The sequence below is a fragment of the Dermacentor albipictus genome, chromosome 1 (genome assembly GCF_038994185.2).
Source record: "Dermacentor albipictus isolate Rhodes 1998 colony chromosome 1, USDA_Dalb.pri_finalv2, whole genome shotgun sequence".
NCBI lineage: Eukaryota > Metazoa > Arthropoda > Arachnida > Ixodida > Ixodidae > Dermacentor > Dermacentor albipictus.
This window is the reverse complement of record NC_091821.1, coordinates 54,141,357-54,154,389: the sequence shown is the minus strand read 5'-3', so window position 1 is coordinate 54,154,389 and position 13,033 is coordinate 54,141,357. Positions and strand designations below refer to the sequence as shown.

Here is a 13,033-nt window from a genome sequence, read left to right as displayed (position 1 = left end):
GATGTAGCAGTCTTGTTGTTACTCAACTTGTCGTAGCACGCTTTAGTACCTTTTGACGCCGTTGGCTGCCATTGATGCAGGAGGAGTAACCTTCACTAGTGCACCCCTTACCCGTACCGACTTGCAAAATAGATTCGAGGTAATCTTTCTCAAACTTTCAGCAATGAGGGGACCGAAATAGACTTTTTTACTTTGCCCTCGCTTTTGTGCAACTTCATTGCTTACTTCTTTTATTTCAATATTGACATGACTGAATACGGAGAATGCAGCGACTACTTGTCAGGTGAGAAAAATTGAAATAAATCACAAGACGCTGAGCATAACAAGGGCAAAATAAATAAATAAATTTAATAAACATGACAAATGCGAGATGTACAAAATATCAGAGCAGACCATGGAACACATTCTTAAATTTCGCTGCCTTAACAATGACGAATGCTCCCACTCGAGCAATCTATTTAGCTACATTAATTAGGGCTCACACACATTATAAATTGTTCCCTCTATAAGATATAATATGTTATAAGTGTGTTATAACAAATTCGGGAAAAGGCTTGTTTTGTTCATTGCTTGGAGTAGCAAGGTGGGTTGGACTAGAGGCGAACTAGCTCTCGCGAGTAAATTTGGTTTCGACCAGTAATTTCATGCCATTCAAGGTCTTGAGGGGGAAAAGCATTCAGGAGAGCAAATGAATTCGTCGTAACGGCGACGGCATAAAGCTAAGACTGCACTTTTATTCACTTCAGGTTCTACAGAGATGAAGTGCAGCACAGACGACAACAGGGCAGAGAAAAGACGTGCACGCGCGCACGCTGCGTGTGTCACTATCTATCTTGTGTCTTGATATACTTTGAGTCCCGCTTCACTTTCGAGGTATAACGTACCATTAAATCCGCCATAGAACCCTAGTACCTGTCGCAACACTCTTTGGTGTACCACCTAAACTTGTCAGGCACAAGTAGCCGCTGTACAACTTCCTCTATAACACGGCGTCGTTGTAATAATGCCTCAAAACGCGGTGGCGCAAATGTAAACCTTCCTATGACACGCGTGCGGAAACGACGCTCTGGGCGGTGAATTGCGTCATAAAAAGGTTTGAATAAAATTAGGGACTTTTATTGAATGTATTGAGCTACGAAGAGGCCAACACTACATTAAAAACCTAAAATATCAGGTAATGAGATTACCTTACGTTTATGGATACATATTCGTGAGAAAATCAGACGAAAGACAGCACGCGATCAGTGGATCCAAGGCGATCAATATCACTTTTTCAGAGCTCTGTTTTATCGTGGGCGGCGCCTTGTTCTCGCCTTGTTCAACTCTGACGGCATTCATGCGCATGTACGGCTTCTAACCTATAGCGTATATGTATGCATATACATAAATGCTCACTAAGGACAATACAGACACCTTCCACGCTGAATCGGTAGACCGCAGCCCCGCTTCCGGCCACGGTGACGGATTTGGAGCCTGTCATGGAGGTTCCCCGTACAACGCTACTGGAGCTGCGGGTTGACTAACCTGATTTTGACGCGATAGCGTGAAGGGCCCGGTGGCTTAAAAGAAACCGTGTCGGCGTCTGACGCGCAGCGTCGACCACCGTTTCGGCAAAAATTATTTCGATCCACGCATGCCTAACCACACGGGCCCAACCACGCAGCTCCTCCATGAAGCGCAAGGAAGTTACTGAATTAATGGAATTTCTCAAGGCAAAATATGTCAGAAAAATCGTAAAGTACGACTTACACGCAACATATGGACATGATAGCGTCCGATTGTAATTTCAATATACGAGAAAACCTTTCTGTTACCCGGAAACTCAAAACACAAACCCCTTTCGCAAATCTCAGAAGCCAAAAAGCGGCACACCCGGCTCCTTGCAACAGCTCCAGATGGCGCTCACTTCGCTCGCATCGCGGCCCACGCAAGAGGCGACGTTTCTACCAGTAAGCGCGCTTTCGTGCATAGCGTTCGCCACCAGCGTTTAGCGGTAAACATTACGGTTACAAACGCTGCAGTTGCCGGGAAGCATCAGAAGCAGTCAGACATATTTGAATGCTCTCGCGCTCCACTCATAAAGGCGAAGCTTAAGCATCCTCCAAACTTTTGTTTCACTCGCCTCTGGCCTTTGCACCGGAATGCGGACAACCTCTTCGTCCTGGCTACTGCTGTCTTCAACGGAGGACAGGGACGGCGGGAAGACGGCTACTGGTCCGGCGTAAGGGTACCTCCCTGCGAAGGCGGTCGTCATCAACATAGAGAGAATAAATCACAGAAAGAACATGAAAAAGGCGGTAATAAATCATTTAAAATAATGGGTCGCTATTTCTGACGAAATCATCGAATCCGGTGGTAAGAGGAAGCTTAAGTTCATCTAAATACATGCACAATAAAAATATGTGTACTAACTCTAAACACGTACGGCATGCGCACCGAAATAACTGACGCAAGACCATAACAGTGACAGCTACGAAACTTTATTTCATGCCGTTTTTGTGTCGACTGTTCTTGTTAAATTATGGGGTTTTACGTGCCAAAACCACTTTCTGATTATGAGGCACGCCGTAGTGGAGGACTCCGGAAATTTCGGCCACCTGGGGTTCTTTAACGTGCACCTAAAGCTAAGTACACGGGTGTTTTCGCATTTCGCCTCCATCGAAATGCGGCCGCCGTGGCCGGGATTCGATCCCGCGACCTCGTGCTCAGCAGCCTAACACCATAGCCACTGAGCAACCGTGGCGGGTAATCGACTGTTCTTGTGTCGTCATGTTTATTTGCCTCAAAAACTCGGCAAAAAGAAAGCTTCATTTGTCCACATCAACGATTCGATCTTACCTCTTAAGAGTACACCATAAATGGGTGCCAGTTATGCGACAAACCCGCATGATTAAGGATGTAAAAATTTGTAGTGATGGAAACAGAGAATTCATTTAATCGGCATCGACATCACCAAATTTAATGGAATTTGTTGTATTTAAGAGAAACTTAAAACCTATGGACTGAAGATTCAAGTACGTAACTCAGCAATGCAAAACATTATCACAATTCTGTTAAATGCATGCCTTGAGATAACTAAAGTGGACAGTACTGATGTATTCATTATACACCGCCTTGAAATATACTACTGATTCGTGAGTAGAACATTTTATTGCAATTATATGGTACTCCAAGCGAATTCTACCCGCCGTAGTTGCTCAGTGGCTATGGTGTTAGGCTGCTGAGCACGAGGTCGCGGGATCGAATCCCGGCCACGGCGGCCGCATTTCGATGGGGGCGAAATGCGAAAACACCAGTGTACTTAGATTTAGGTGCACGTTAAAGATCCCCAGGTGGTCGAAATTTCTGGAGTCCTCCACTACGGCGTGCCTCATAATCAGAAAGTGGTTTTGGCACGTAAAACCCCATAATTAAAATTAATTAAAGCGAATTCTCGCCATCAATGTCACCGTAAGGTTTCGTATATATTTAGCTATATGAATGCTAGATGTCATGCCATGCATTATGAAATGCGGTCTGTGCGAGTGATATTGCAACACCATTCTATCACTAAAGTTGCTTATGCCAAGTCTTACATTCTTCGCAAAATTATTCTTCGATAGTTTGAGAATGGCAGCCAACAAACAAATGTCATGAAACAAGCCGCCACGCTTTTAAATCGACTTTGGTTGGGCGTTGCCTTTACTAAAGCCTGTGCTTTCCGCATAGGGATGACCGACAGCCCAACCTGTGACCACTGCGGCCTTGAAGAATCAATTGGCCATATCTTGTGTGCCTGCCCGCAGTACAGTCCACAGAGGGCATGCCTTCGCCACGATCTTGACCAACTGGACGACCAACCGCTATCCGAAAAAAAAGAATTCTACAACATCGAAAGGACCTACCGTCACAGAAGGCCGTGCACGCGCTATTGCGCTTTTTACGATCTACCGGCCTGTGTGAACGACTTTAACTGGAACGCCTTTTGTGTGTGTGCCTCCATGTGTGCGTGTTTTTTTTCTTTTTTTGCGTTTTCCTCTGCCATCTTTCTAACCCCTATCCCCAGTGTAGGGTAGCAAACCGGAGACTCATATCTGGTTAACCTCCCTGCCTTTCCTCTTCATTCTCTCTCCCCCTTCATGAAACAAAACACCGATAGCGGATGCCATTTATCTCAAATCTTATACTTAAATATTAAACGTGCGAAACAATGACGGAGCTCAACAATGAAAATGAAAAGAATGTAATTTTATTGCCGCGGCTGTGCACTGCCTCCGGGATCGGGCCAGGAAAGAGATTTTAAACATACCCGATACAGAAAAGGGGTGATGAAGTCACTAAGAAATTGGCTGTAATTTAATTAATGAACATAAGTGAAATTGTCCGATGGCAGGATTCAAACGGAGGACCTCTAGCACAACAGCTGGTTTTTACTTAGTCAGCTTACGTTTCCTTGAATTCATACTGCCACTACAGCTACGAGTCTTACACTTCGTGTAATATTCTAACATGTTACTATCGCATTTATTGCGGTATTTGATAGGGAAAATTAGTGTTGGCCCGCACGTAAAGGTTCCATCTAACATGTGGCTGTCGAATCCAGTCATCTCGAAGAAAAGTTCCTCATTTCACACATGTGACAACAGTAAAGGACTAATGAGATGGCTACCGTCTTCGTATAACCGGTACAGCACGTTCGGAAGAACATCTTAGGGACGCCACACGGTTCAAATTCAGCTATATAAGGCATAAACTTTCATACTTTTTACTATATCAAAGTCCATGCATCCATGCGACGTAAGAACTAATCGTCATGTTCAAGGACGTGTACTTCTTAATGGCCTGGTATGCTTTATTATCGCTGAACGCTACGACATGCAATAATTATGGCACCTAAATATACATATGACACCTTCCTTCACCCAGATCACACCTATGTCGCGAAACAGGACAAGACTACATCGACAGAAATTACAGGTAAAGAAGCATGTCTTTTCAGCACAGCCCCTTTCACTGCGATTCCATACCAGCTCTAGCGTTAGCCGTGCTTATCCGTTGGAAGGTTTTGCCTTGTATATGAGCAATAATACCACTTTCTCGACTGGCTATTGCAATTTCTTTGCAACAAATGCTCAGTGTTCTCGTTTTTATATGTAATCCACCTTGGTCAGTCGATTCTTACGACATGGCTGTCTCGGCTTTGGATCATTTTATGCAGAAATCCTTTCCAAAGCGGAACAGAATATATTTTCCTCGGTGGTACGACATATCCCACTGTACGGAGCACTGATTGACATGGACTACGAGGTAACGACACTGTCGAGACATTGTGTAATGTGTTTCGTTCACGTGCCACCTTGTTCCTTCTTAAAAGCACATTGCATGCGGCGTAACCAGAATAGCCAAGTAACACCCCCAATGCACATTTTGGCTGTTTTCGCATAATGACTGGCGTAGCCTGCTCGATAACTTTTCAACTGGTGAACAGTACTTTTAGGGCTTGCTAGAGTATACCGTGTGTCCCAGCTAACGTTAGCCAAGCTATTCAAGGAAGAAAGACGATTTAAAAAACATGATAGAAGACCTGCAGTGTTCGGTAGTCAGAATTCTGAAGACTGAACACCGTAGGCTGCTGCGGCTGCGTATGGCGTGGCTGCGCGCAGCCGCGCGGCCTCTATTTGAAAAGCAATCGGTGATAGGTACACAGTCTAGGCCCATCGAGGGCTGATGGCTTCGTGCGCGCTGTGCTTTCGCCTCTTAGTCTAAGTTGAAGCGAGAAGCAGCACGAAGGGCGATTCGCTCGCTGCTTCTGCCGCTTTTCGTCACACCAGCCTTTTGACAGCGAGTGTCCGCGGTCATCAAGTGAGGTGCGTTCAGGTTTGCCTGGGTGCGCATGACACCATGCTTGTTACTTTGGTTAGTAAGCGAATGTTTACAAGTTTAAACTGCCTATTTAACTACTATCTTTACTTCGTATAGCTGTCTGAAAATTTTGTATGAAATTTGATGCTTCCCCTTTCTGGTGAAACTGCGACTTTTCTTCCCTAGAATACAATGCAGAATTTCTGCTTACTGTGTGGGTAATTGCAGAAAAAGAAAGCTACTGGAAACATTATTCCACCCCACTGAGTTATCTCACTTTTCCAAAAGGCAAACAAGGCAGAGGTTCACAAACTGATAAAGAGCTGACGTGTTCAACAGTGGCCGAACAATGAATGTGAACCTTAGCCTGGAGCCAACTTTTTGACGGGCGACTTGTCTTCGTCGAGGCAACGGCGCGCCATTTTTGAAGTGTAGTAATATTTGGTAACGATGCACACTATATGTCGAAATATCACGCTGGCTCCCGAATACGTAGAGCGCACTAACTCTGGATAGTAACGTAGCTGCAATCTTTGAAGGAATATGATGTTTGTTCGAAAACTTCGTGAATTTCAATAATATCAACTGCTTGAAATTATCGGCAAATTCGGAAATATTGTCGCCTTCCGAATAATTGCTTCCTTAGTCTATGCACTGAATCCGGCGGATCTGTCGCCGATGTTCTTCGACTGTTGATTTAGAATGTGGCGTAGTTCTGCTCAACATTTTTCTTGTTTCATGCAAGCGCCCTGAAATTGTTGAGTTTGAGAGCATAGCAAATGACACGTTCAGAACAGATGAAGAGACATTAACAATCCTACTGAGCAAAGGTAATCTCCAGCGAAAATTCTGCCCGTTTTCATTAGGTCCCTTCACTTTGCGCTCTCTGATCCGCAAGCAAGGTAAACGCCAAAGGGGCACATTTAATACATGTGTCACTTTAAATGATTTTAAAACTCTCATAGAAATGTTCACCCAAACCTGCTGCTTCTCGAAGTTAGTTTCAGCCCTTCAAAAATAATCGAAAAGCGCATTCAGCACGTATTTCCACAAATTATTCTAGCGCAAGAGGAGATGACGATAGATTACAAAAATTTGCTGACATACTTGTAAACATAGTGCTTTGCACAGATAAGACATATTGCAAGAGTTCTGTGAAATACACGTTCATTTTAAGTTATTGTTAGCCGTGCAAGTTGATTTTCCGACGTACAAGTAGACTTTCCGTACGTACAATTTATATAGAGAACGTGTACAGCACCATACTCACTTCTTACAGGAACCACAAAAGGGTTTCTGAAGATCCTCCTGAAAGGAACTCTCGGACTCTCCTTGAAATCGGCCCTCCTCGATGGGACGTTTCCTTCCACGAAATGTGGTATGGCCACAAAGCGTACTACTTCACCGCCTTCATCAGAGCCACCGTGCCTGCCTTCGTACTTTACCGTCTCTGTTTCGTTGTTGGCTATTTGCGGTGATGGTACATCGGGTACTTGACCCTTATGTAAATGTACCCCTGCGGGCACATCGTTTACCAGGCGCCTTCGACCATTTGGCCTTTGAACGGACTGAGATAGTTCCAACTCGTCCTTCTCGACTGTCTGAGGCACGTTGTCCCTAATCACGGATGGCAGTGGACGCAGGGACAACCTCGATCGAGGCCCGAACCCTGGTGACAAGTCATCGGCCTTGTAGCGTAGGCTCGGTGGTCTCCGTCCCAGTCTGGAAAGGGGAGTTGACAGCAGCGGGCGGTTCGTTGTCGTCGAGGTGGTGCTTGTGCTCGTCTGGCCGTACCAGGACGGAACCTTGCGCTCGCCGAAGACGAAAGGCCGCCTAGTCGACGTTGTTGTAGTCGTTGTCGTCGAACTACTTGTGGAGGAAGACGTGGTGCTGGTCGTCGTCGCCAGCACAGGTCGACGTGGAATGATTGGAGTGTACTTCCTCCCCGGCAACGCGGGTCTCACGTAGGCCCTTCTCGGTGACGTCGTCGTAGGCGGCGTGGTCTTGGTGGGCTTGCTTCTATAGCCACGAACGAGTGATGGAAGCTGGCGACGAGTCACGCCAAACTTTCTCGTAGGATGCGCGGTAGTGGAGGCCTCGGTTGCCTGCTCGGTAGTGAACAGCGTGCGCTCTTTGACCGTCGTTTCCTGCTTGGGCCTCAGCTTTCGTCGTCTTTTTGCCTGCAGCCTGGACCTCTTGGGGAAGGGAGGGCTCTCTGGTAAAGCCTTCCAGGCACTGGGGCTTAACGGGTCGACCTCCGGTGGTTGGCCACGTTGGTAGTAGGCGGGGCTTGTAGGCAATGATGCCGTTGTTGATGGAGGAGGAGGCGGAGGCGGTGGCGTAGTCGTGGTTGTTGTAGTGGTCGTCGTCGTGGAAGTTGTCAAAACAACGGCTCGAGGCCCTGCTGGCGTTGTTGTTTCCCAGTCGGGAGAGCTGACAGAATTGATTACTTTAATGAATGACGGCGGTAATAGGGAATCAGAGAGGCGAGGTCTCTGTTTAGGAGCCTCCTGTGGCCTGTTCTGATTGAGCTCGGGAGCGTTGGATGCGGTGCTGTGCTGGTAAACAGGCCAAGGAATACGATTTGCGCTGTCACTCGGCTCTCTGTTTGGCCTGTCTATCTGTGCGGATGTTCCAGTGATCGAATTCAGACTGAGCAACACCACTACCGCGGCCGCCAGGTTCTTCCCGTGGCATCTTTTTCGTCGCAACTGGAACAAACAAAACAAAAGACGGAGAGATAAATATTTAATAAACATGTAGAGCTCGATTCTACAAATAGCAATTTACTCTAGACTATCTTACTCGGCCAAAGCTAAGCGGGAACATTAGGAAAACGAAAGGAGGATATAGAAAATGCAACAGGAAACGCAGAAGCTAAGAAGATTTTAACATCGCAATACAGATTGCATCGTATGCGCATCGTATATGCATCATTTAATATATGTATGCATTATGTGCTCATATAAACATATTGTATTGAGCACACAAATAAGGACAGTATTGAGCACACAAATAAGGACAGTTTGTGCAATGTGCTGCTCATATTCGGATGTTTATTTGCTGAAATAAAATGCTAGCGGCGCAGCTGTATCAGAACACCGCTGTTATCGATGCATATGAAAGTGCCCTGCTGAATTTAAATAGCTGCTACAGATCTTTGTACTGAGTAACTGAGTAATTCCAGACGGGGTCTTTCGTGTATATAGAAGATATTAGCGGCCTTGAGGCTCAAGTAGAGGGTGGATCACTTTCTTTGTTAAAACAAATTTGCATTTAGGCTATCACACATGCATGAAACACAACAGAAGAGGGATCCGTCACTGATTATATACTTCGTCACGAAGCACAGCAATGTTCCTCTTCTCTACAGAGGACGATCGCATCAGAAGGAGTTTACAGAGTTTGTACACACTCATATGAACGAAATGTCGTCACGGACGCCTAAGCATTCACTGGCGTAAATTAGTGCATTCTAACAAATGACACAGAGTAAAGACCTCATGCTTCTCCGACATGTTCACGTCTTCTGAAGATCATGTTATGATGCTTAATGAACCCTCAAAGACTACCGGTTGTTGGCCATAACTGCAGAATTTTCAGTCTTACAGTGGCCTCTTGTCAAGCAAGTCCCTTGTCCTTCACTTTCTGTCGATGAACTGTGCTCGGTGTTTACAGAGTTAACGACTTACTGAACGTAAATTTGTAACATGGGCAACCGACTGAGTAGGTTATGCTCAAGCTCTGTGACTAGCTTCACTGAAGAAAATGCTACTTGAAAGCCGGATAGTTATGATTCAAGTCACTATTACGCAGTGAGTGTCGGAAAATGGACCGCAAGTTACATCAACAGTGAACTGGCCGAGCAGTCAACATCCCAGTCGCGTTTCCTTCTGTAACAAAAGCCCCGCTTACTTTAATTTCGCTTTGCCCCCTTCTCAAGAAACTATGGCCTCAAATTGCGGCTTGAAACTTGGGCGGCATCTGGTGCCCCGTGCCCTCCATTTGCAAAAGCAAGCGTAACATCGCGTGTGTATGGGTTACGATATTGACTTAATTTATTCACATGAAATGTTGGCAGTTTCCCGCAGGCTTTTTCAACATAAATGTGTGCGTGAGAGAGAGAGAGAGAGAAAGGAGGGGAGTAAAGCCACGGATGCCGAGCAGATGCACGTCCAATTTGCTACCCTACATAGGGAAAATGGGATTATGGGGATCAAAAGAAAGAAAGAGAGAGGGGGATAACACTTAAGCTGCCGGCTTATTTGGAGGAGCACATCGAAACTACAGTAGCTGACTGAGGTGTCTGCGAGGCGAAAAAATTGCCAAACTGGAGCTTTCCTGCGAGGCGAGCTACGCAGGAAAGCTCCAGTTTGGCAAAGTTCGAGGCCTCTGCGAACTCTGGCGATGCCCTCAGATGAATGAGTTAATCGTATCAAGAAATAAAATACAACCGTCGGCACGCCTGCAGTTTCATCGGCTTATCTAGATTCACTCGGTCGTTGCCTCATGGACGGCTGAAAAACAAGGACTCACATGGTAAAACAATTTGTTTCCTTTTTTTTATTTGTTTATCGTTCCACCCAGTGCCCAGTGCACCTGTGCAAGTAGGTTAGAAAAAATGTAATCTCACGTATTTTTATTACTCATTCTCTGGTAGTTTATAAGCACTTCAGTAAAGCAGTATATTGACTATGCTTTAAAACAATATGAAGTTTATTACATTTTGCCTTGTACCTCAAGGAGACAGTGGAAAGACGGATAATTTCCAAAAGCGGAGAAACGCCAGTGACGCACTCCAGAAAGGAGTGGCAAGCGGCTTGCGCCGAGTGTGCAGATAGATAGAGGGACGGTCGCGGTATTGCGATATTGCAATATTGCCTTGATAACAATAAGCGGCGCTGGCGCGTAACATTGCCCCTCTTTCCTGTTTAAGCCTAGGAAGCCGCGTGAGCAGGGTGCGGTCGTGTTGACATATGTGCCTTTATTTAGGGCTTTTATTGTGCCCTACTTTCGCGCCTTCTGCGCTATCTTTGATCACTGACTACCCTCGAGCAAACTCGGGTGAGTGAGAAACTCGGAGAATCCTGCATAGCACCCCAAGTGGAGTAACTACCACATTGAAAAGTAATGAAGCGCTAATGCATTTCTTACAATGCCCTTAAGAGCGCTTTGAAATGCGAAACATTTATTTGCCTAGTCGGAGCCAAGGTCAAACGCGAGACCGTCCAAGGTCACAGAATTTGTCGCCGATGCGCGCGCACTCCCATGCGTCTGCTCGCTGGCCTCTACAGGCTCGGTCCCTCCTTGCTCCAAGCATGCATGCGTGCACTCTTCCATGCGCCTGCTGCCACACCGCCACTCGAGCAAGTGGCAGAGGAGCGTAAAGCGGGAGACATACGGTCCGATTCGGCGTCCGGTCCAGCGTCCGACACGCCGGAACGGCAGCAAGAATTGAGGTGTTTTGCCATGTCGAAACGCCGGATCGGATGTCTGGCGCGCAACAAAACTGGGCAGGTTTTCATCATCCGACGCATCCGACAACCGCACCATCGTTTGGCCGCAGCAAATTATAGAGCAGCTGGCATGTGACATTCTCTGACGTTCTCTATACAGAGGCGGTGCCGGCGGGCCGGTTTCTTGCCGTCTTTTTTTTTCTTGCCGGCTACAATTCGTTCCCGACACGAAATAGTTACCAGTTCAGTAAAATTACCTAGAACGTGTGCCTGATCTGCAAAGCAGCGCCTAGTACACTAGCACTACTGGCGAGATCGGGAGCCGCGACTCGATGGCATTTCGGGGACAGATAGCACAACTGACCGCCCGAGCGAGGCTGCTCGCTTGGCTTCGCAATGACTGCGTCTAACAAACCAATTGTATTTAATTACGGGCGGTCTAAGTCTATAGTGCTAATTGTTTTGACAAAAATAAGCGATCTTCGACGAGCTCGGGCTGGATCGCAAGCGCCGTCGGCCGCAGCGTCCGCCGAGCTAGGCCTACCGCGCTTGCGGAGCCATCACTGGGCAACGCGCTGCGGTGAAGTGTTTCGTCACTCGCACATGCATAATTTCATTGACAGTGTTAGCGTGAAGCGAAGCAGTGTTGTGCAAAGTTGTTTATATTACGTTTCTCGACGTGGATATGAAGTGTTCCGAGCGCACAAGCTTGGGCACTGGATCTGGGTGGAGCTTACGCGCCACTTGCTCGTTCGGATGCACGTACCGCGTGCCCCGAAACATCGTATGCCGCATGCCGTTAGCATGCCGGAGCATGCATTGCCGCACGTCGGATCCGACGGCGAATCGTACCGTGTGTCTCCTGCCCAAGGGTGCAGAGGCTCTGCAAGAACTACAGAGGTATGCGATGCGTGCCGAAGTGGCGAGGCAGGATGCCAAGCGACGGGCCGACGAGATACCCGCGGCCGTGCGGCGCGAGCAGCGAGAGAAGCGACGCGCGGCCAGAGAACAGGGGCACGCCAAGCAAACGGCCGCTGAACAGGCCGCCGAAAAGGCCGCCGAAACCAAGCGGCACCGATCGGAGGACCGCCACTTGCGGGATGCAGCCGCGTAGGCTATACTTTCAAAACCACCTCGTTTATGACGAATCTGGTGCGCCGTGTAGCGTCTGTGTCCGCCCCTGATTCCGATAGTACGTCGTCAGGATATTGCTGCTCTGGAATGTGGCAGTCCTCGAGCGAGTGTCTCCCGGGAGGATGCGAGTTCGTTGGAGCTTTGCACCGCGTACAGGGGAGAAATGCTTCGCACTGACTTAGATAATCAGTGAGGATGGTTCCTGCCTTAATTCTTTAAAAGAAATTGCATCGTTAAAGGTGTTTCCTCTAGTAAAACTTCATTTGGGCCTCATCATCATCATCATCATCATCATCAGCCTGGTTATGCCCACTGCAGGGCAAAGGCCTCTCCCATACTTCTCCAACTACCCCGGTCATGTACTAATTGTGGCCATGCCGTCCCTGCAAACTTCTTAATCTCATCCGCCCACCTAACTTTCTGCCGCCCCCTGCTACGCTTCCCTTCCCTTGGAATCCAGTCCGTAACCCTTAATGACCACCGGTTATCTTCCCTCCTCTTTACATGTCCTGCCCATGCCCATTTCTTTTTCTTGATTTCCACTAAGATGTCATTAACTCGCGTTTGTTCCCTCACCCAATCTGCTCTTTTCTTATCCCTTA

At 47.2% G+C, this 13,033-nt stretch overlaps 1 protein-coding gene across 2 annotated transcripts in view; it reads right to left on the bottom strand.

Moving 5' to 3' along the window:
- Positions 1-13,033, bottom strand: part of LOC135899344 (uncharacterized) — a 144,347-nt gene that overhangs the window by 44,195 nt on the left and 87,119 nt on the right. For both annotated transcript variants that reach the window (XM_065428586.1, XM_065428588.1), the window contains exons 2-3: positions 7,112-8,552; positions 2,123-2,235 (exon numbers count right to left, since the gene is read on the bottom strand). In XM_065428586.1, the coding sequence (XP_065284658.1) occupies positions 2,123-2,235; positions 7,112-8,552 (1,554 nt within the window). The remainder of the gene's footprint in view (positions 1-2,122; positions 2,236-7,111; positions 8,553-13,033) is intronic.